At 39.9% G+C, this 21183-nt stretch overlaps 1 protein-coding gene and 1 long non-coding RNA gene across 3 annotated transcripts in view; one reads left to right on the forward strand and one right to left on the reverse strand.

Moving 5' to 3' along the window:
- scai (suppressor of cancer cell invasion) overlaps window positions 1–21183 on the reverse strand; it is an 836016-nt gene that overhangs the window by 461645 nt on the left and 353188 nt on the right. Inside the window, exon 4 of one of the 2 annotated variants that reach the window (XM_077497222.1) lies at window positions 5056–5142. The exons of the other annotated variant lie outside the window; for it this stretch is intronic. Coding sequence (XP_077353348.1) covers window positions 5056–5142 — 87 coding nt within the window. The remainder of the gene's footprint in view (window positions 1–5055; window positions 5143–21183) is intronic. 2 annotated transcript variants of the gene reach the window in all.
- On the forward strand, window positions 12813–19708 carry LOC144002213 (uncharacterized). Its single transcript, XR_013278689.1, has 3 exons — window positions 12813–13914; window positions 13988–14242; window positions 14462–19708. It is a non-coding gene; the product is annotated as an uncharacterized LOC144002213 (long non-coding RNA).

Here is a 21183-nt window from a genome sequence, read left to right on the forward strand (position 1 = left end):
GGGTGCGTGGGAGTTCGCTCAACCAGTCCACATGTGTTTTGTGGATTTGGAGAAGGCGTTCGACCGTGTCCCTCGGGGAGTCCTGTGGGGGGTGCTTCGGGAGTACGGGGTACTGGGCCCCCTGATACGGGCTGTTTTGTCCCTGCACGGCCGTTGCCAGAGTCTGGTCCGCATTGCCAGCATTAAGTCGGATTCGTTTCCAGTGAGGGTTGGACTCCGCCAAGGTTGCCCTTTGTCACCGATTCTGTTCATAATTTTTATGGACAGAATTTCTAGGTGCAGCCGAGGCATTGAGGGGGTCCGGTTTGGTGGCCTCAGCATTTCATCTCTGCTTTTTGCAGATGTAGTTGGCTTCATCCAGCAGATGTAGTTGGCTTCATCCAGCCAGGATCTCCAACTCTCACTGGAGCGGTTCGCAGCCAAGTGTGAAGCGGTTGGGATGAAGATCAGCACTTCCAAATCCGAGACCATGGTCCTCAGTCGGAAAAGGGTGGCATGTCTTCTCCGGGTCGGGGATGAGATCCTGCCCCAAGTGGAGGAGTTCAAGTATCTAGGTGTCTTGTTCATGAGTGAGGGCAGGATGGAGCGAGAGATCGACAGGCAGATCGGTGCAGCGTCTGCAGTGATGCAGACTCTGTGTCGGTCAATCGTGGTGAAGAAAGATCTGAGCCAAAAGGCAAAGCTCTCGATTTACCGGTCGATCTACTTTCCAACCCTCACCTATGGTCATGAGCTGTGTGTCGTTCTGACGATACCGCGGCCATGCTACCTTCCAAATGTTTGTTTGTGTTGGTGAGAGAGACGGAGGAAAAGCATGCTTGAAGGTTTGCGAAGTAAGAGTGGGCGGGAGCTGCCGCTGATACACTGCTTGAGTGCGTGCAGAAGGCGGAAGGAAAAAGTAGGCAGTATTAGGGATGGAATGATATGGGCAATATCGTGATATCGTGATATTAAAACTGCCACAATATCGTTGTCGTCATGTTCACAATATTTAAAAGGAACACATCTGTTAAAAACAAGTCAGTTTGATTTCCATTTGTTCAGTTCTACTACCCTCTAGTGGCTATTTTGTTAGTGCAATTTAATTTTCATTTGGGATGTTTTAGCCTTCTAATTGTCAGATGAAGGGGAACCTAATTTGCTTGTGAAGCGATCAATGTGTGCTTGCATTAGCAAGTCAGTGCCTCAATATTGTTATTAGAGATTGTAGGTGATTTATATGCATTGCTGTTATGTACAAAAGCACAATATTGTGCTTTTTTTTAGTATGTATTTTTTTTAACAATATAGTGATCTTTTTTAAATATCGCCAACCCCCCCCCCCCCCCCCCCCCCCTCCTCAATATCGTGATAATTATCGTATCATGACCTTCATATCGTGATATCGTTTTTTTTTTTGTTTTTTTTTTAAAGAGCTCAGAATTGTTCATTCGGTACTCTTACCGATTCAACGTCTTATCATCATTGCTCTTTTTTGTTTTTTTTTGTTTTTGTTTTTTGTGTATGTGCGTGCGTTTGCGTGTGTGCGTTTGCGTGCGTGCGTGTGTGTGCAAATACGTATAAATTTATACTCATTAATTCACCTAAAGCCTTATAAATATCCCATTACCCTTCGCCTTAACCAGGTACTTCAGAATCTTGCCAGAGTCGTGAGGTTTAAATGGTCAGGAGACCAGAGAAAAGGTCAGAAAAAAATAAAGAGAAAAGAAAGATAAATCAAAGTGAAATCCAGCACCAACCAAACACTTCCTGCCTTCCCCATGATTACAAAATCAAAGTCTTACGCCAACCCCGGAAGCCTCTAAATTCCAGCAAATTTAGCGAGATATCAAGAGACCAGAGGAAAAACTAAAGAGAGGAAGGAGGGAAGGATCGATAAGGCAGAGTGAGATCCATAGAAGCCAGTACATCCAATCCATCAAAGTGAAATCCAGCACCAACAAAACCCCTCCTGCGTGGTTACAAAACCAGAGTCTTATGCCAACCCCAGAAACCTCAAACTTCCAATAAATTGAGATCTCAAGTGACCAGAGGAAAAACTAAAGAGAGGAAGGAGGGAAGGATAGATAAAGCAAAGTGAGATCCACAGAGGCGGCACGGTAGTCGAGTGGTTAGCACGTCCGCTTCCCAGTTCTGAGGTCTCCGGTTCGAGTCCAGGCTCGGACCTTCCTGGGTGGAGTTTGCATGTTCTCCCCGTGCCCGCGTGGGTCTTCTCCGGGTACTCCGGTCTCCTCCCACACTCCAAAGACATGCATGGCAGGTTAATTGGGCGCTCCGAATTGTCCCTAGGTGTGCTTGTGAGTGTGGATGGTTGTTCATCTCTGTGTGCCCTGCGATTGCGAACCAGTCCAGGGTGTCCCCCCGCCTACTGCCCAGAGCCAGCTGAGATAGGCGCCAGCAACCCCCGCGACCCTTGTGAGGAATAAGCGGTCAAGAAAATGGATGGATGGATGGAGATCCACAGACACCAGCACCCACTGATTCAAGGGGCTGTGGGAGGGAGAGGCTACTTCTGTTGAGTTTCAGTAGATGCTGGTGCGACGGATCTGGCATGCATAAGGACCACCACCAAAGAAAGAAACCGTCAACCGCGAAGTATCTTATATTGGATAAGTTGCAAATTTGTCTGTTTGGTCATTTTAAATACATTTTCACAGATTTGGGTCCAAAAGTCTGGTTCCGGAACTATAGACAAGTCTTTTTCCCATTTTAAAGTCGGTAAATACGTTTTATTTGTGTATAAAAATAACTTATATATTTTTGATATTTTCTTTATTGTTGTTGGAGAAAGCTTTATAATATCTTTAGCTAAGACAGGCAGTTGGAGCGTATCCTGAAGTGTTGGGATTTGTTTCTTAACCATATTTTTAACTTGCAGATAATGTAAGAAATTTCCATTTTTTATTTCATATTTCTGGACCAAGTTTGTATACGATATAAACTTATTATCTGAGAAAAGATGATGAAGGTGTGTAATTCCTTTCTGCTCCCATAAGCTTAAATGGAACGACTGATTATTAAGTTGAAAGTCGTGGTTATGCCAAATGGGAGAGAGCCCACAGGGCGCCAAATGGGAGTTTGTAATTTCTAATGCCTTCCACCAGGCAGTCAGGGTGGCGGCTATCATTGGGTTTTTAAAACAATTATGTCGTTTTATTGATTTTGTAATAAAGAGTAAATCTAACAGTCTAAGATTATTACAATCCTTCTGCTCCAATTCCAACCAACAGTTAGTATCTCTGTTGGGTTGTGTCCATAGCACAAGATATTGTAGTTGATAAGCTATATAATAGTACATAAAGTTTGGTGCCTCTAAACCTCCTTTAGATTTACTTTCCTGAAGAGTAGATAGACTAATTTTGGCTTTTTTTTTATTCCAATAGAATTTTATGAGAGCAGAGTCCAGCGATTGGAACCAGTTAGACGTAGGTTTAAATGGAATCATTGAAAATAAATAATTAATCTTTGGTAAAACTTTCATTTTTATAGTAGCTATCCGTCCTATTAAAGAGATCGGAAGATTATTCCAGCGCTCCAGATCACTACGGATACTATCCAATAATGGTAAAAAATTTAAAGAAGTATCGTGATATCGTATCTTGACGTTTGGATATCGTTACATCCCTTGTAAGTATGCACATTGCACAATAATATACCCAAAAAAATAGAGACAAAGAAAATATAATAAATGAACTGCAAATATTAATACTTTAGCTTTTGTATCAATACTTAATAGTGAACACGTTGGATCGAAATATCAATATTTGGTATCGATCCACCCATCCCTAGTTGCAACTCGCGAGTCAAAGGAGAGGAAAAGACCTCCATGAGGGAGCACATTCGATGTTAATGCATTCGGCGGCAAACTGTTTTGGTTATGAATGGACCCCTTTGTGGCCTACGTCACGATGACGTCACGGTGTTTACCGGAGGCAAAAACAACTTGCCGCTGCAGGCAACGGAAGTGCAGCTAGAAGTAAACAACGCTGGTTGTCTGTTGAAAATGTCGTCTTGTTGTGTTTTTGGTTGCCAGAACCGTAAAAGCACCAACAAAAACTTGAAATTCTATCGCATCCCAGCCTCTGCCAGTCAAGTAATCGCAGATGGCTGTGGTTAAACGTGATTAGGCGAAAGGACTGGACTGAGGCGATCATCAACAATGCTCGTGTTTGCAGCGCACACTTCATATCAGGTAAGATTAAACTATCAGCTTCAGCCTGGACAATGATATGGGCTAGAATTAGTTGTGATTGAAATTACTTAAATTAGTCATTATTTGTGGGATTCTTTTTACATGCACGGACTTACAAAAAGTCTGTGTTTATATGCTACATGCGCGAATGCTAACCGCTACCTAACCAAACGTTAGCTGTATGTTTCAGTTTTGTCGAGGCGAAAGCCCCCACAATGGTTCCGATAATTTCTTGGCAAAATTTTTGTAGAAAAGGTACATGTCTCGTATAGCCTCGTCTTCTGTCCCTCAAGTTGTTCTATTCTAAATTTAGAACATGTCCATTCAAGACGTAGTTAGTTGTAGACATCTAATGAGTTAATCAGAGTTAACTTTTTAAAGTAACATTCACGGTCGTGGGGAGTCAGTTTTCTCGCATATTAACTCAAATGTCCGTTTTCCGAGTCCTTTCCGATGTGAACTTTCCGTGAAAATATGCTGACCGGTGTTAGAACCACATGCCACTGAGGTGTTTTTGCCTCCAGCTAAGCCCCGCCCTTTAAATTGCGTCACGTGGTTTACAAACTTTGAAGGGGTCTATAAACGCAGCGGTCGCTGCTCGGGCCCTAATAATAAGAATTCCTGCAGGAACAATAGGGACCTCGCAGCAGTCGCTGCTCGGGCCCTAATAAGAAGAAGAATTCCTTCCGAAACAATAAGGCCTCGCAGCGGCACTGCCACCACTGCTCAGGCCCTAATAAGCACATTTAGACTGCTGAAGGAATATTCGTGAGGCCACTCTCCTGATTGACATGCCCCAAGGAGGAGTTGTTTCTGGATGGTTGCACTGCTACAGACTTACAGTAAATATTTGTATGACTCACTAGTAGTGGTAGTAAAGCTGTCCAATTTTTGATGCAACTTCTCCAATCTGCCATCTCTTCAAGCCATAGCGGCTGTCCAGAACCTGCCTGTCAAAAACAATGTACAAAAATGGTCATTATAGACGCGATCAACCAAAAACACAGGCATTATTCAATCTTTTTTCTTATACCGTACTTTCCGGACTATAAGCCGCTACTTTTTCCATGAGCTTTGACCCCTGCGGGCAATGTGATGGTGTAGCTAATATATTGGGGGTGGGTTTTGGGGGGTTGCCACGGATATTGCTGTGCGAACGCACACTCCTGATTGGGTTGGTTTCACGCTCGTTCCTGCTTCCGTCACATCCGAGACTGTACTGACATACGCTCTTTCAAATCCCACCTCAAAACCCACCTTTTTAGAACTGCTTTTAATCTCGGATCATTGTCCTTTGTCTTGTTTCTTCTGAGTTTATTCTACATGATGTATTGTTGAGGTGTTTCTTTTAGTTGTACATATTTAGAAGCCCTACTTATATTTTTCTGTTGAATCCAGTTTTTATCAGTTTTATTTTTGTAAAGTGTCTGAGTCTTTTGAAAAGCGCTATACAACAAAATGTATTATTGTTATTATTGGCTGTTTCCTCGAGCCACGGGGGCAAGCGATTATCAGTGGCAATATTATAAATATGTCTTTGACATTTGACCTGCCTCTAACTCGATGCAGACATTTCTGAGGCTTTTCAACTCTGAAACGGAACGACTTCAATGGTTTCAGTGAATAGGAGAAGGATGAATAAAAACAATGAAACTGCTATGATGGAGCCGTTCTACTACCATGTTACAGACACTGCTTGGAAACAAGTTACCGTATTTTCCGCACTATAAAGCGCACCTAAAAGCCTTCAATTTTTTCAAAAGCTGACCCTGCGCCTTATAGTCCAGTGCGCCTTATAAATGGATCAATATTAATATTTTTTTGTTGTTGTTGGAGAAAGCTTTATAATATCTTTAGGTAAGACAGGCAGTTGGAGCGTATCCTGAAGTGTTGGGATTTGTTTCTTAACCATATTTTTAACTTGCAGATAATGTAAGAAATTTCCGCTTTTTATTTCATATTTTTGGACCAAACTTGTATACGATATAAACTTATTATCTGAGAAAAGATGATAAAGGTGTTTAATTCCTTTCTGCTCCCATAAGCTTAAATGGAACACATGATTATCAAGTTGAAAGTCGGGGTTATGCCAAATGGGAGAGAGTCCACAGGGCGCCAATTGGGAGTTAGTCATTTATAATGCCTTCCACCAGGCAGTCAGGGTGGCGGCTATCATTGGGTTTTTAAAACAAATATGTTGTTTTATCGATTTTGTAATAAAGAGTAAATCTGAGAGTCTAAGATTATTACAATCCTTCTGCTCCAATTCCAACCAACAGTTAGTATCTCTGTTGGGTTGTGTCCATAGCACAAGATATTGTAGTTGATTAGCTATATAGTAGTACATAAAGTTTAGTGCCTCTAAACCTCCTTTAGATTTACTTTCCTGAAGAGTAGATAGACTAATTTTAGCTTTTTTTTTTTTATTCCAATAGAATTTTATGATAGCAGAGTCCAGCGATTGGAACCAGTTAGACGTAGGTTTAAATGGAATCATTGAAAATAAATAATTTATCTTTGGTAAAACTTTCATTTTTATAGTAGCTATCCGTCCTATTAAAGAGATAGGAAGATTATTCCAGCGCTCCAGGTCACTACGGATGCTATCCAATAATGGTAAAAAATGTAAAGAAGTTAATTCAGTTAACTTAGGTGAGATTTTAACACCTAAGTATTTTAAATTACCTGTGGGAAAGGAGTAGTGTGGATCCAGACTTGTAGGGTTCCATGAATTTTCTGTAATAGTTAATAATGTTGATTTTGTCCAGTTAATAGAGTAATCTGATAAGTGAGAGAAATTAGTTATTCAGTTAAATGCTTCCCTTAACGAGATAGCAGGTTCTTCTAAATAGAGTAATATATCATCGGCATATATATTAATTTTATGTTCTATTGTCCCGGAGTGGATTCCTTGGATCCATCTATCCTGACGTATAGCTAATGCAAGTGGCTCAATAAATATAGCAAATAATAAAGGAGACATTGGGCACCCTTGTCTTGTACCTCTTTGTAGAGTAAAACTCTGTGATGTAATCCCATTAGTAGTAACTGTAGCTTTAGGAGAATCATATAATATGGAGACCCATTGAATGAATGACTCCCCGAAGCCGAATTTATTTAAGACAGCAAAGAGCAGTTAACTTTATCGAAGGCTTTTTCTGCATCCAGCGAAATAACAACGCTTTTTATCATACCGCTGTGACATACTAATTAAGTTAAAGAGCCTCCTAATATTATTAGTAGAATGACGACCTTTAATAAAACCTGTTTGATCGCTATGAATAATTGTTGAGATTACTGTCTCTAGTCTAGATGCCAAGGCCTTAGCGATAATTTTAATATCGGTATTAATTAGTGATATCGGTCGGTAACTTGACGGGAGGGTGGGGTCTTTTTCTGGCTTTAATAAAAGTTTAATTGCTGCTATATTCACATCTTGACGTATATCACCCTTACTTTTAATTTCAGTTACTACTCTTAGAAATAATGGAGCAAACATTGACCAGAAATGTTTAAAAAAAAATAGCCGGATAACCGTCTGGACCAGGTGCTCTGCCATTAGGCATACTGTCTAAAGCACTATACAACTCATCAATAGTAAGCGGGGCATCTAGAGTATCTTTATGTTCAGTAGATAACTGAGGTATATTTAAGCTATTAAGGAATACCTCAATATATGCAGGGTTAGGTCTATTAATTTCTTAGTATAGATTTCAATAATAGTTATAGAAAATATGGTTAATTTCTTCTGGTGATTGTGTGCATTCACCATTTATATCTTTAAGAGATTTTTCCCGATTCCGTTGAAGTTGATTTGCCAGAAATTTACCTGATTTATTATTATGTTCAAAATTATTATATCTCATCTGTTGTATTATAAAATCTGTCTTTTTAGATAACATGTTATCTAACTGTATTTTTATATTTTGTAGTTCCGTCCATATTTGATTATTTGGGTTTGTTGCATATTCATCCGTTAGTTGTTTAATTTTATCTTCCAAGTATTTTTCTAATTTTTGATCCTGTTTCTTTTTATAAGTTGAATATGAAAGAATTTTCCCTCTAATTACCGCTTTCCCTGCTTCCCAGAGAAGACATGGAGATATATTTGGAGAGTCATTTATTTCCCAAAAATCTGCCCATTCCCTTCTTAGAATTTTATCAAACTCTACGTCTTTCAGTAGTGAGATGTTAAAACGCCATATCGGGGGTAGTTTAAAGGTGCAGTCAATTTGTAGAGTGAGGGACACTGGTGCATGATCACTTATAATTATAGAATGTATTTTTATAGCAGTTTTATCAACAATAGAATTATTTGTAAGGAAAAAATCAATTCTTGAGAATGATCGGTGCACCGCAGAGAAGAAAGTAAATTCCTTCTTAGTTGGGTTTTGAAGTCTCCAGCCATCGCTGAGGCCAAAATTCTCCATATATTCATCTATTACTTTAGCGGATCGTAATCGCCTTGTATATATCGTATTATTAGAACGATCTATTAATGGGTTTAAGACCGTATTAAAATCACCTCCAATAATAATAGTAGAATTTGTTGCTAAATCGAGTAACCGAGAGAAAAATTCGTGGAAAAAATCCGGGTCATCATTATTTGGGGCATATAAATTACCAATTGTATATACTTTATTAAATATAGTTACCCGAATAATAATATATCGGCCCTCTAAATCTATTACTATATTATTTAGAGTAAAGGATAAATTCTTATGTATAAGTATAGAGACACCTCTTTGTCTACTATTATAGGAGGCAGAGTAAACTTGACTAAAATTTCTATCGCTAAGTAATTTTTCTTCTGATTTTTGTAGCTGGGTTTCTTGGAGGAGACAAATATCTGCCTTAAATTTTAAGAGATGGTCTAAAATTTTTATTCTTTTTGCCTGGGAGCGAGCGAAACACACATTCCAGGAGACCAGAACTAATTTCTGCATACAAGCAATGTAGACTCAGTCCTATGTATACATCTATATGAGCTGCTTATTAATATTAACATATTATAGGATAGCAAAAGAGTAATTAGGCAATTTATATAATTTATATAAAGAGAGAGATAACAAGTAGATAAGTATAATAGTGAAGAAACGAGGGGGGAAGTGAATGTGAAAGAAATCTGTGGGGGATTCAACATAACAATACACCAGTAAATAGAGAGATACCTTCAGTCCTTTATTATGAACATACATGTCAAGTTTGGGATTTTTTGCAGCATGTACCGGGGAGTTATTAAGCATATCCTTTTTCATTACGAAACGTGTTTACAATTTTTGTAAAAATACCGTCAGTTGGATTTTTTTTTTTTATGCTTCAAGGGCTAGATGGCGCTGCATATATAACTGAATGTTGTCAAAGAGATACCTTCAGGCCTTGACTATAAACATACATGTCAAGTATGGAGTATGGAGTAAGGAGTTTTTTAGCTCAAAATGTGATGCCCGGCCCCTGGGGGACTTCCTGTTGGGTTTAGCACATGACACCCAAAGACCTTTTTGTACATCGTGGGCTGTTACATATGCCTCCAAATTTTTGTAGCTCTAGCTGCTTTGTACAACTGGGAATTCTTCATTAAGAAGGATTTTTTTTTTCTTTTGCAAAAAGTGCATGCCATGGCAACAGCGTGCAACGAAATAAAAAGCTTTCAATAACTTTTCATCTTCAACATCTTAAGATGAATCACACCAAGTTTGAAGATGATTGAATCAACTCTGTAGGAGGAGTTCGTTAAAAGACCCCTATGAAATGGCCAAAAAAATGGCGGAAAGTAAATCAAAATGGCGGACTTCCTGTTAGGAGAAGTTAGGAAAAGAGTTTTTTTGTACCTTGAGGGCTGTTACATATCTCTGCAAATTTTGGTAACTCGAGGTGAAACGTACAACCAGGAATGCTTCATTAAGTAAGAGTTTTGAAACGCAAAATTTGATGCCCCGCCTCTGGCGGACTTCCTGTTGGGTTTAGCATATGGCACCAACAGACTTTTTTGAAGGTCGTAGTCTGTTACATATGTTTACCAATTTTCGTAGCTCTCGATTAAACGTACAACTGGCAATGCTACGTCTAGTAAGAGTTTTGAAACTCTAAATTTGATGCCTCACCGCCGTCATATAGTACGTCAAAAACTTTAGATTTTTTTACCATGATGTTGTCCCAGGTGTTGAGATGGTACATCCCAAGTTTGAAGTCAATCGGGTTAACCGTGTAGGAGAAGCGGGCTAAAGTATGACCCCTGTAAATGTGCAAAAATGGGCCAAAATTGGACATTTAAATACTCCAACCTCACTTCCTGTCTATTTTAGGGTACACATATCAAAGAGGTTTTTGTTCATCTGGATGTGCTACAGGTGCCACGCAATTTTCATAGCCGTAGAACAATCATAGCGGGACAGGGATCCGTCTAACCTATGTAGGTGGCGCTACAGAGCCATTTTTCTGTCATCATGTATGGCGACTTTAAAATATAAAATTTTTCGCCAGGCCCGATCTGCGTGTAAAGTTTGGTGAGTTTTCGATCATGTTTAGTGTCTCAAAAATGTGATTGTTTGCGGAAAAGAATAATAACTCTCATAATCCTGCTCTCAGTCTGTGTGTCTGGTGTTTTTCCAGTGGACAAGTGAAGGGGGCGTGTCCACCTGCGCCACACCTGAGGCGTATTCCCGCAATCAAGAGGTCTTTAAAATGACTCCCGGCGCGACGGATCAGTGTCGGATTATTTCTTGCATGCAGCCCTTGCTCAAGACGTTCTCTAAACCTTTTGTTCCTGAATCTTAGTCTCGCGTTTTAGTATAGTCTTGTTTTGATTTGATAAGTTAGTATTTTTTCACGTGTATCTGCCACGGCGCTTTCTGTTTTGTATATAGATTGTAGTGCCATGGCTCATCATGGCTATGGCTATTTCCTACCATAGGTATCTACGAGCGGAAATACTAGATCGGTGTTTGTGCATCGTTCTGGCATCCCATTGGCTAAGAGGAACCTCTACCATAGGTATCTATGAGCGTATACTAGATCGGTGTTTGTGCATGTTTCTGGCATCCCATTGGCTAAGAGGAACCTCTACCATAGGTATGAACGTATACTTGATCGGTGTCTATACAGCGCCCTGATCATGCATCCCGCGGCCCATGAGGTGTTCCGATAGTTTTTCGTAAATGTATGAACTAACGGCCAACGAATTTGTGCAGAAATTCAAACAATTAGTGATTGATGAAGGCACAGTAAGTTTTTAATTTCAACAAGACGGGCCTTTTTTTTGAAAAAGATGCCTCGCCATACCGGAAGTTTCCATGAAGTTTCAGAATTTGTTTAAAAGAATCGCCCAGAAAAAGTGTTCACCAGTCGGGCGTTTGCTCACTAAGATGATGTTTGCCTTGGACATTTCCGAAGGATTTAAAAAACAAAAAATAAAAAACAAAACATCCATGGATCAGTTCTTTACAAAACACCAGGCAAAAATCCCCCCAAAAACAAACAAACCAAAAAAAACACTTCTGAGAGAGGAGAACATGAACCAGAGGGCAAAAAAAGATGAGGACAGCAGTTATAAAGGTAAATGACCATCATTTTTATTCTTTACTCTATTCTTTGTTATTTACATTATGCACAACTCTCATTTATTGTGCAATAATCTAATTGTAACATGTATTTGTTACATGTTTTGATGCATTTTATGCTTTATAAAACATTTATGTCTGAAATTTGGGAGGCTTGGAACGGATTAGGGCATTTACATGGAAAATGCATCCCTACTTACAAAATTTTCTACTTAAGAACTTTCTTCCAGAACCAATTAATTTTGTAAGTAGAGGTACCACTCTACTATGGTTTTTAACTATAGTATTTATTATGTATGCTTTTTTTATGTTTATTGATTTTAATGCCTTTATTGATTTAATGCCTTTTTGCATACTTGCTCGTATGCTATTGAATTGCCCCTTGGGGACAAATAAAGTGTTTTGAATTTGAATTGAAAAAAAAAAAAAAAAAAAAACATTTTTCTCCACCTAAATCAGTAAAGCTGCCATATGGTGGCACTTGTCTTTGCCAAGTGGGCACTGGCATGTGCTGTACTTCACCTGCTGACTTTCTATGTGCACCTGTATTGAGAACAACTACATCCCTTACACCAACCCTAACTTTTTAAACATCGCATTTGCAATAGCCCAGGGAGGGACTTTCATTAACTAGAACATGGAACCTGCTAAAGAACGTGGCATAATAATTTTATATAGCTGGACAAGATATGATATATATGTAAAGGACGGCAAATGTCAAAAACTGATTTATGGCACCCATAAAACCATGATTTATTGCACCCCCCATAAAACTTTATGACACCCCCATAAAACCATTCATAACCTACCCCTTTGAAGTAAGCCCCGCCCCCTTCCGCCTTCATAGCCAATCAGAAACCGTTATTTTGAATTAAGCCCCACCCACTTTCCGAATTCTTAACCAATCAGAAGCCAAGGACAGCTCCTGTCAAAATTGATTGATGACCTTCTGCATCCCACAACAACAAGCACATGTTTTCCGGATCCCCCCACCCTTCTCCACCCCTTCAACAAACATATGATTCCGGTCACCCCCCCTAACACCCCCCATCAATTGTATACGTACTTCCTTTGACCCCCCACCAACAGCTTTGTTGTCTGAGAGGAAACTCTCTCAACAGTTCTACCAGCTGATAACAATATTTCGGCATCCTCATGTTAATAAACTTTTTTTTATCTTACAGGAAGGATCCTACCAGCTTTTGAAGTCTTGCAGGAAGCGCGCCCCTGTATGCGAATACTGATAATGCTCCCCACTTTGAAGTATAAAGTGTATCAAACGTGGGAAACGGCGACCCCCCTCAATACCACGGCCAAACTTCACACCCGGGAACCCCCTCTATCGGGCATGTGCGTGCGTGAATGTAAAATAGGACGAGGCTCTCTTATTCGAGTTAAAGTGTTGTGAATATTTAAAACATGTTTTCCATTTGTTTCATGTTTTTTTAAATAAATAAAAGAAACTTACCGGTGTTTCAGAATTTGAAGTCGCGTCTCATTCAATGGGGTTTTAAAAAAAATAAAAATAAAATAAAATAAAAAATAAAATGGCGTCTGTCTAATCGTTGGAGTTGGAAATACAGGCGTAAAAATAGATTATTCGTGCGTAAAACGCGGTTATTTAGCCCATTTTAGAACCGTGTCATTCTTTTTCTTAGACTAAAAAACTTGTGTGTGACTATGTAAAAAGCTAAAGGGGCCGGCTTGAGAGTTGTGACTCCCTCAAGCCGCGGTAAACGGCGCCATCTAAAGGGCAAAGGATGTTACTGCATATGGTCATGGGAGGGAGACAAGGAGGAGCTAGTCAATCCCCCCATCCATAAAATCTACGTTTTCAGTGTAACACGTCATCAGTTCATATCCACCTTGGATTTACTAAGAAGTTTGTCTTTTGGGTCTCTGAAAAAAAACGGCATTCAAGATGGTGAAAGGTAATGATCTTTTTATTATTATTTTTATTGTATAGATGATATAAAACTATATTGCTATTATATTTCGTATCGTACAGATACTGTTACAACGACCGCTGAAGTTTATGATGCTTGTGAGTTTACTAAATTTTAATTATCCGCAATATTCTTCTTAATTTAATATAGGAAATTGTTTTAAAAGGTCCTCAGCAGTTCGACTTTAGCGATGAGGATTTTACAAAGGAGGATTACGGTAAGAATCTGCGTTTAGTCTAAAATAGTAGTAGTATATTGAATTTTAACGTATATTTTGTTTTTATTTCTAGATTCTATAAAAGCTACGGAAATTTCGGCTCTCCACGAGGAGTTACAATCGTTTCCTCTACTCTGGAGAAATCCAACGGGAGAGGTCGTTGTTTTGGCTGACGAGGACTCACGGGCGGTCGTGAACGGAAGAGGCGAAGAAGAACCGGGAGCTGTATCCGGAGACGAGGGGAACTCTAACGTATTGGAAGCCGCCCCTATTTCCCTCGTTTCAGGCCGAGCCAGGATAAATATTAGCAGATACGTGACAACAACCGGTAAGCGATTGATATTTATTATTAAAGAGAATTATATAATAAGATAAAACGCCTTCGTTTGTTGTTACCGTAGAAATATGGTACGGCGCGATGAACGATGTTATGAAATACTACAATACCCATAATGCTTAGCGACCAGATTGTTTTGTTTTACTTTTTAAAGTTTTTAAGATAAAAGCAATCTATTTATATCGATAAAATGAATATACGATTATACAGATAGTGAAGGGGTCTCCGCCGAGGACGTTGGACAGGCCGTTGACTCGACGGTGGAAGCATCGCGCTACATCCAGAGCGTGGCCGGTGAATCCGACGAGCGAGCATCGTCGGCGGGGGGAAGAAGGAGAAGGCGCCGTGGGAATCCAATCGGACGATGCTGCCGAACAAGATGCAGGTTTCATGAGGAAGATTGTGTTCGCGAGCGCATAGAAGCGGTTAAGCGGATTACGCGCTTAGAAACGACTATGCGTATTGTACAATCTATTATTAATAATTTGTAGTTTTTTATTTAAAACCTTACAATGGAACGCTATGATGTACCTGAGACGTGTAATATACCGACTGAATTGGAGGAAATTGTAAATCAGATAAATGATCCCTTTGCGTCTATAAGACAAATTGATGATTTTGAAGACTTCTTTAGCCCTCTCGATGCGGCGCTAGCAAGACTTAACCGAGCAAATTCAAACGGAGGTGAAAATCAAGAAGTACAGGCGCATGTTATTTCAGATAACGATATAGCTAGTATATCTAATGAAATATCACTCCCATCCACTTTGGCATTTGGTGATGGATTGGGAATAGACGATTCAAATGAAATACAGCCTGCTGTGCATTACATAAGCGAACCGCCTCAATCCAACCAGCAGGTGGCACACATAGATGAAACACAACAACAACAGCAACAAGAAATACAGCCTGCTGTGCATTACATGATCGAACCGCCTCAATCCAACCAGCAGGTGGCACACATAGATGAAACACATCAACACATAGGCGTTTTTCTACAACCACCAAATGAAACACAGCAGCATATACATAATTTGGTGCATTCAGATGAAATACAGCCTGCTGTGCATTACATAAGCGAACCGCCTCAATCCAACCAGCAGGTGTCACACATAGGTGAAACACAACAACAACAGCAACACGTAGGCGTTTTTCTACAACCACCAAATGAAACACAGCAACAGCAATTACCTACGCTATGCATAGGTGAAAATCAGGCAATAGATGCAGATGTACAGGAGGGTGCGGGGGGTATTATTAGAACGAGGAGACCCGTTTTTAATAATGCCGAATTTCGTAAACGTATTTATACACGTGAGTCCGATGAGCCCCTTGATTTTGCGACTTTTTATACAAATATAGGAGAAAATGTAAACGAGCTAATTGACGAGGTAACTAGATCAACATGTCCTGGTGATATCGTACAAGTAGAATTAATTAGCGGTGATAGGAGTGCTAACTGTTATCTACGTCTTACCGACGATCCAAATATTTTAAACGAAGAGGTTAATAATTTATTGGAAAATATAGCTCAATCTAACATAGAGATTTTAGCTAGCGATGAGATTCAAATGGTAGTACAAATTGTCCCGGATATGCGAGGAGGAGGCGGTGTCAGGCGCAAGCTACAGTTAACTACAAACGAAGAAATTTTGAGAAAGAAACGAAATTGTTTGTATATGACCCACAATGAAAATAACAAACTATGTTTTGCACTAGCATTAGCCTTCTTGCTGGACAGGTCGTTAACGGCGGCTCAGGCAATGCAGAGAGCAGAGCATCTACGAAAATGCGTAGGGCTAAGCTGTCAAACATCCGTCAGTCTGCGAGACGTGCATAGATTCGAGACCTACATCAAACGAAAAATCGTAATTCTATACAGAAACGATGATTGTAGGCCCATGTCTTTTTTTGAAACGCATTACCCAAAATCAGAGGATACTCTGTTTTTGTTATTGCTGAATGAACATTATTATGGCATAAAAAGGATCGAACGTTTTGTCGGTCAGGGTTACTTCTGCCGACACTGCTACAAGGGGCATTCAGACCGGCGACTTCATAATTGTGAAGGACGATGCGCGATCTGTCTCAACCCCTTATGTACACAACAGCGGCGAAAAATCGTTATTTGTCACGATTGTAACAGATCGTGTCTAAACGATGAATGTTATGCTAAGCATAAAGAAAGCGATCGGGGGAACGAGAGTAATTGCGACCTTTGGAAAAAATGTCACAAATGCGGTCTATTGTACTACAAATCAAAACATGCGTGCATACAGCCCCGATGTGTAATTTGTTAACAGGTGCTGCCGCAATGGGGTGACACGATGTTTAATCCTCATCGTTGTTACATGCAACCCCTCAAAAATGAGCAGATATGTAAACAAATAATCTACTATGATTTTGAAACTTGCGTGGGGGCGGACGGTAACCATAAAGCGTATCTGGTATGCGCAAAATTAAACGACCTTGAAAAAGAATGGTTAGGACATGATTGCGTGCGACATTTCATCGAATACTTCAGAAATCCACGCTTTAAAGGTGCAATCTTCATAGCCCATAATGCACGAGCCTTTGATTCATACATCTTAATTAACAAGATGATCTGCATGGGGGTTAAACCCGAAATTATTATGCAGGGCAGCAAAATCATTTGTTTCACAGATACCGACTATAATATGAGATATATCGATTCGATATCTTTTCTTACAATGGCTCTGAGCAAATTCCCGAAATCGTTAGGTTTCGAAGATCAGGTAAAGGGTTATTTTTCACACGCATTTAGCTCTTTTAAAAATCTGGACTATGTAGGTCCATACCCCGAATCAAAATTTTATGGTGTGGAACGCATGACGTCCTCGCAGCGCACTGAATTTTTTAATTGGTATGAAAAAGTGCGGGGCGGGACCTTTAATTTTACAGAGCAGGCGCTGCTGTATTGTAAAAACGACGTCAACATTTTAGCGACAGGTTGTGAGAAATTCAGGGAGGAATTTTTAAATAGCACAGGATTAGACCCGTTTAAAGCCGTGACGATCGCATCAGCGTGCATGAAAGTTTTTCGCAGTAAATTCTTAATTCCTAACACGCTAGCAATTACCCCGACCGATAATTATAGACGACAGTTCAAAGCATTCTCTCACGACTCTATTCAATACTTGATGTGGATAATGCACAGCCAAAATATTGATATCACGCACGCGCTCAATAGAGGCGAAATGAAGATCGGTCGATATTTTGTAGATGGGTATGCGAATGTAAACGGCGAACAATGGGTATTCGAATATCTGGGATGTTTTTATCACGGATGTATCGAATGTTTCGACCCAAACCAAATTTGTCCTATGACTAAAAGACCTTTCCAAGAAAAATTTGACGCTACTGAAAAGAGATTGCGTGAGCTAACTCATAATCATGGCGTTAAACTTTTTGTCATGAGAGAACATGTCTGGCAACGAATGAAACAGACTGATCCGAGAGTGAGAGAGTTTCTGCGCGAATCAAAATTCCCTGAACCTCTCAATCCTCGTAACGCTCTTTTCGGAGGTAGAACAAATGCTTTTGTTTTACGGTACACAGCCGCACCTGATGAACGTGTATTGTATGTTGATGTCACATCTCTGTATCCTTTTGTCAACAGCACCTGTCAATACCCTCTCGGGCATCCCATTATCATTCACAGAGACTTTGGTGACCTCAGAAAGTATTTTGGTTTCATCAAAGCTGTTGTTCTACCCCGAGAAGGTTGTATTTTCCTCTTCTTCCTCATAAAACAGCTAGAGATAAACTTGTGTTTACGCTTTGCAAAACATGCGCGGAACTTAACAACCAAGATAGCGCGTGTGCTCATTATGACAAAGAAAGAGAGTTGGCGGGTGTATGGACGACCCCCGAGTTCATCAAAGCTCTAGATCTAGGCTACACCGTCTCACAAGTTGATGAAGTGTGGCATTTTAATGACTCGAGTAATGATGTTTTCAAACAATACATGAACACCTTTCTCAAAGGAAAGCAGGAATCTTCGGGCTACCCCTCACACGTCGTAGATGACGTCGGGAGAGAGAAATACATCTCCGACTACTTGAAGCACCAGGGTATTCAACTCGACGCCAGTAAGATAGCGCCAAACCCGGCTAAAAGACAGGTTTCAAAGCTATGCATGAATTCGACATGGGGCAAACTCGGACAGCGTGAAAATTTAAATCAAACAGAAATTGTAAAAAATCCGGATCGTTTTTTCAACCTGCTGTTCTCAGGGATGTACGAGGTGAAATTTTTTCACTTCCTTAACGATGATGTTTCTCTGGTACAGTACAAATACAGCGAACGCGCTCAAACACCCTCCTCACCGACGTCCAACATCTTCATCGCTTGCCTAACAACCGCCTATGCCCGTTTAATAATGTATGGGTATTTGGAACAACTGCAGACCAGAGTACTTTATACAGACACAGATAGTTTGATCTATACTGTAAAACAGGGGGAAAGCACACTCCCGTTAGGCGATCTATTAGGTGATCTCACAGATGAACTAGATAATGACACCATCCAAGAATTTGTCTCCGCAGGTCCGAAAATCTACGCTTATCAGACCAGAAGCAAGGGGAAATTGGTGATGAAGGTGAAAGGCATCACCCAGACGCATGACACGTGTCAAATCATCAATTTTGACAGCGTCAAGGAGCTGGTTGACGGCTACGTCGACAGCATGGGGGCGCGACCAGGGATGCTTCAAACCCCTCAATTCAACATTGTCCGAGATAAGAAGGGGTTTCATTTGAAAAACACTTCATTTATGAAAAAGTTTAAGGTGGTTTACGACAAACGTCGGTTGCTTCCAGGCGGTCGTAGCGTTCCATTTGGTTTTTGACGAGCTTGTGTTTTTGTTTGTGATTGTGTTTGTGGTGGAACAAAAAAAATAAAAAAATAAAAATTAAAAAATAATAAAAATATGAATCCGAACCACATTGATTTTGATACTAGATTAGAAATCCCATTTTCATGTTTGATTGCAGGTCCTAGCGGGTGCGGGAAGACTTTTTTTTGTGAAAAGTGTTTTGGAAAATTGTGAGCATGTCATGAAATCAGCTCCTGAGAATATCGTTTGGATTTATAATTCTTACCAGGAAATGTATGATGAACTTGAAAAAAAACTGAATAAAAAGATAAAGTTTGTAAAAGGTCTCCCGGAATGCTTTGAGGACGAATCTCTCTTTCCAGCCCATCTTTCGCACCTGATCATCTTGGATGACGTCATCTTCGAGGCGAGTGATCACCCGGAAGTGGTAAACATTTTTACCCAATACAGACATCATCGGAAAATGAGCGTCATGTTACTCACTCAAAACATTTTCCATCAGGGGAAGTATAGCAGAACAATCAGTTTAAACAGTAATTACATTATACTGTTTAAAAACCCTCGCGATAAATTACAGGCGAGTGTTTTGGCTAATCAAATCTACCCCGCACGCAAAAAGTACTTTTTGGAATGTTATGAGGACGCCACGAAAAACGCTCATGGGTATTTATTGGTAGATCTTACGCCGGCGTCTCCAGATCAATTTAGATTGAGAACCGGTGTGTTACACGGGGAGTGGCCCGCAGTATATTTACCCAAAAGCTCGTAAGATGTCAAAACTTAAAAAAAAAAAAACGCCCCGCTTCTTAAATTATTGTTTCGTGCCCTCCCTCGCAAACGTAAACAAATTCTCAAACAAGCCCCCAATGACCTGGTGAAAGCGCTCTGTGAGATTGCTTTAAATCTCTTAAAAGGGCATATACCTCTAAACCCGTCTCAATATAAGAAGCTGAAGAGGAGAAAGAAGTTTATTCGGATATTAGCCGATAAAAAAAACAGTCTTAAAAAGAAGCGTGTGACTTTAGTTCAAAAAGGAGGCTTCATACTCCCTCTACTGGTCGCTTTTGCACCTGTCCTAGGCAGCATCGTCACCGGTCTAGTAAACAAATAAAACATGAGTCTGAAAACAGCTCAGAAAATGTTTTTAGTTTCCCCTCACCAACTAGAACGTTTAAGCAAACCCACTCACAATATCCGTGAAACAGCTGAGAATGATTTGGACGTCAGGATGAGGGAGTTATTAGATGATCGTTCTATAAATCAATATGAAAAACTAAGGAGATATCAAACTCTGGTGCAACGGTATTTAGGTCTGCTTAAACAAAGAGATCGTGAGTTGGTTCCGGTCGCTTTGACACTTCCTAATCCGCGTGAAGTTTTTGAACGGGGAGGAGGGACGCAAAAGAAGGACGAGGAGGAGGTGGATGAGGAGGGGGGTGTCAAGATGGATGTGGGTGTATGGAGCGAGATATTACAAACTATTCCGCTACGTCATCGTAAAAACGCCGAATATGTTTTAAGAAAAATATCGTCTCGTGAAGAAAAGGTATGGAACCAACGGGGAGAGTTTATCTTTAACGGTAGACCCGTTAGAGGCTCCCATATGACCGATTTACTCAAACATCTCACTGTAAACGGAAAGAAGATCAACGAGCGGGAGCTGCTAGGCTGGACGGAATTCTTACGGCTATTATCGTAGTTTAATATACCAGAGACTATAGTTTCCAATCCCTACGCTTGAGAGCGGTTAAGACTAATAAAAAACGAATCTGTTTCTAAGCAAAGTGACGATGACGTAATATCCGGCGGTAAAAGGAAGCGGAAGAGGAAGCAGAAAATCATTAATTTTTTTATTATTATTTTTTTATTATTTTTATTATTATTTTTTTATTATTTTTATTATTATTATTTTATTATTAATTTTTACCCCATCTCGTCAAGAAAAGAAGAATAAACACACCCACTCACGTCTCTGTATCTTTTGCATGTGAATTTTATTGAATAAAATATTTGAAAAAGACATCATGAGCAATGGCATTTTTTTTTAAATATATCCAAACAACATGAAATTTGA

Source organism: Festucalex cinctus, chromosome 15 (assembly GCF_051991245.1).
Source record: "Festucalex cinctus isolate MCC-2025b chromosome 15, RoL_Fcin_1.0, whole genome shotgun sequence".
Lineage (NCBI taxonomy): Eukaryota > Metazoa > Chordata > Actinopteri > Syngnathiformes > Syngnathidae > Festucalex > Festucalex cinctus.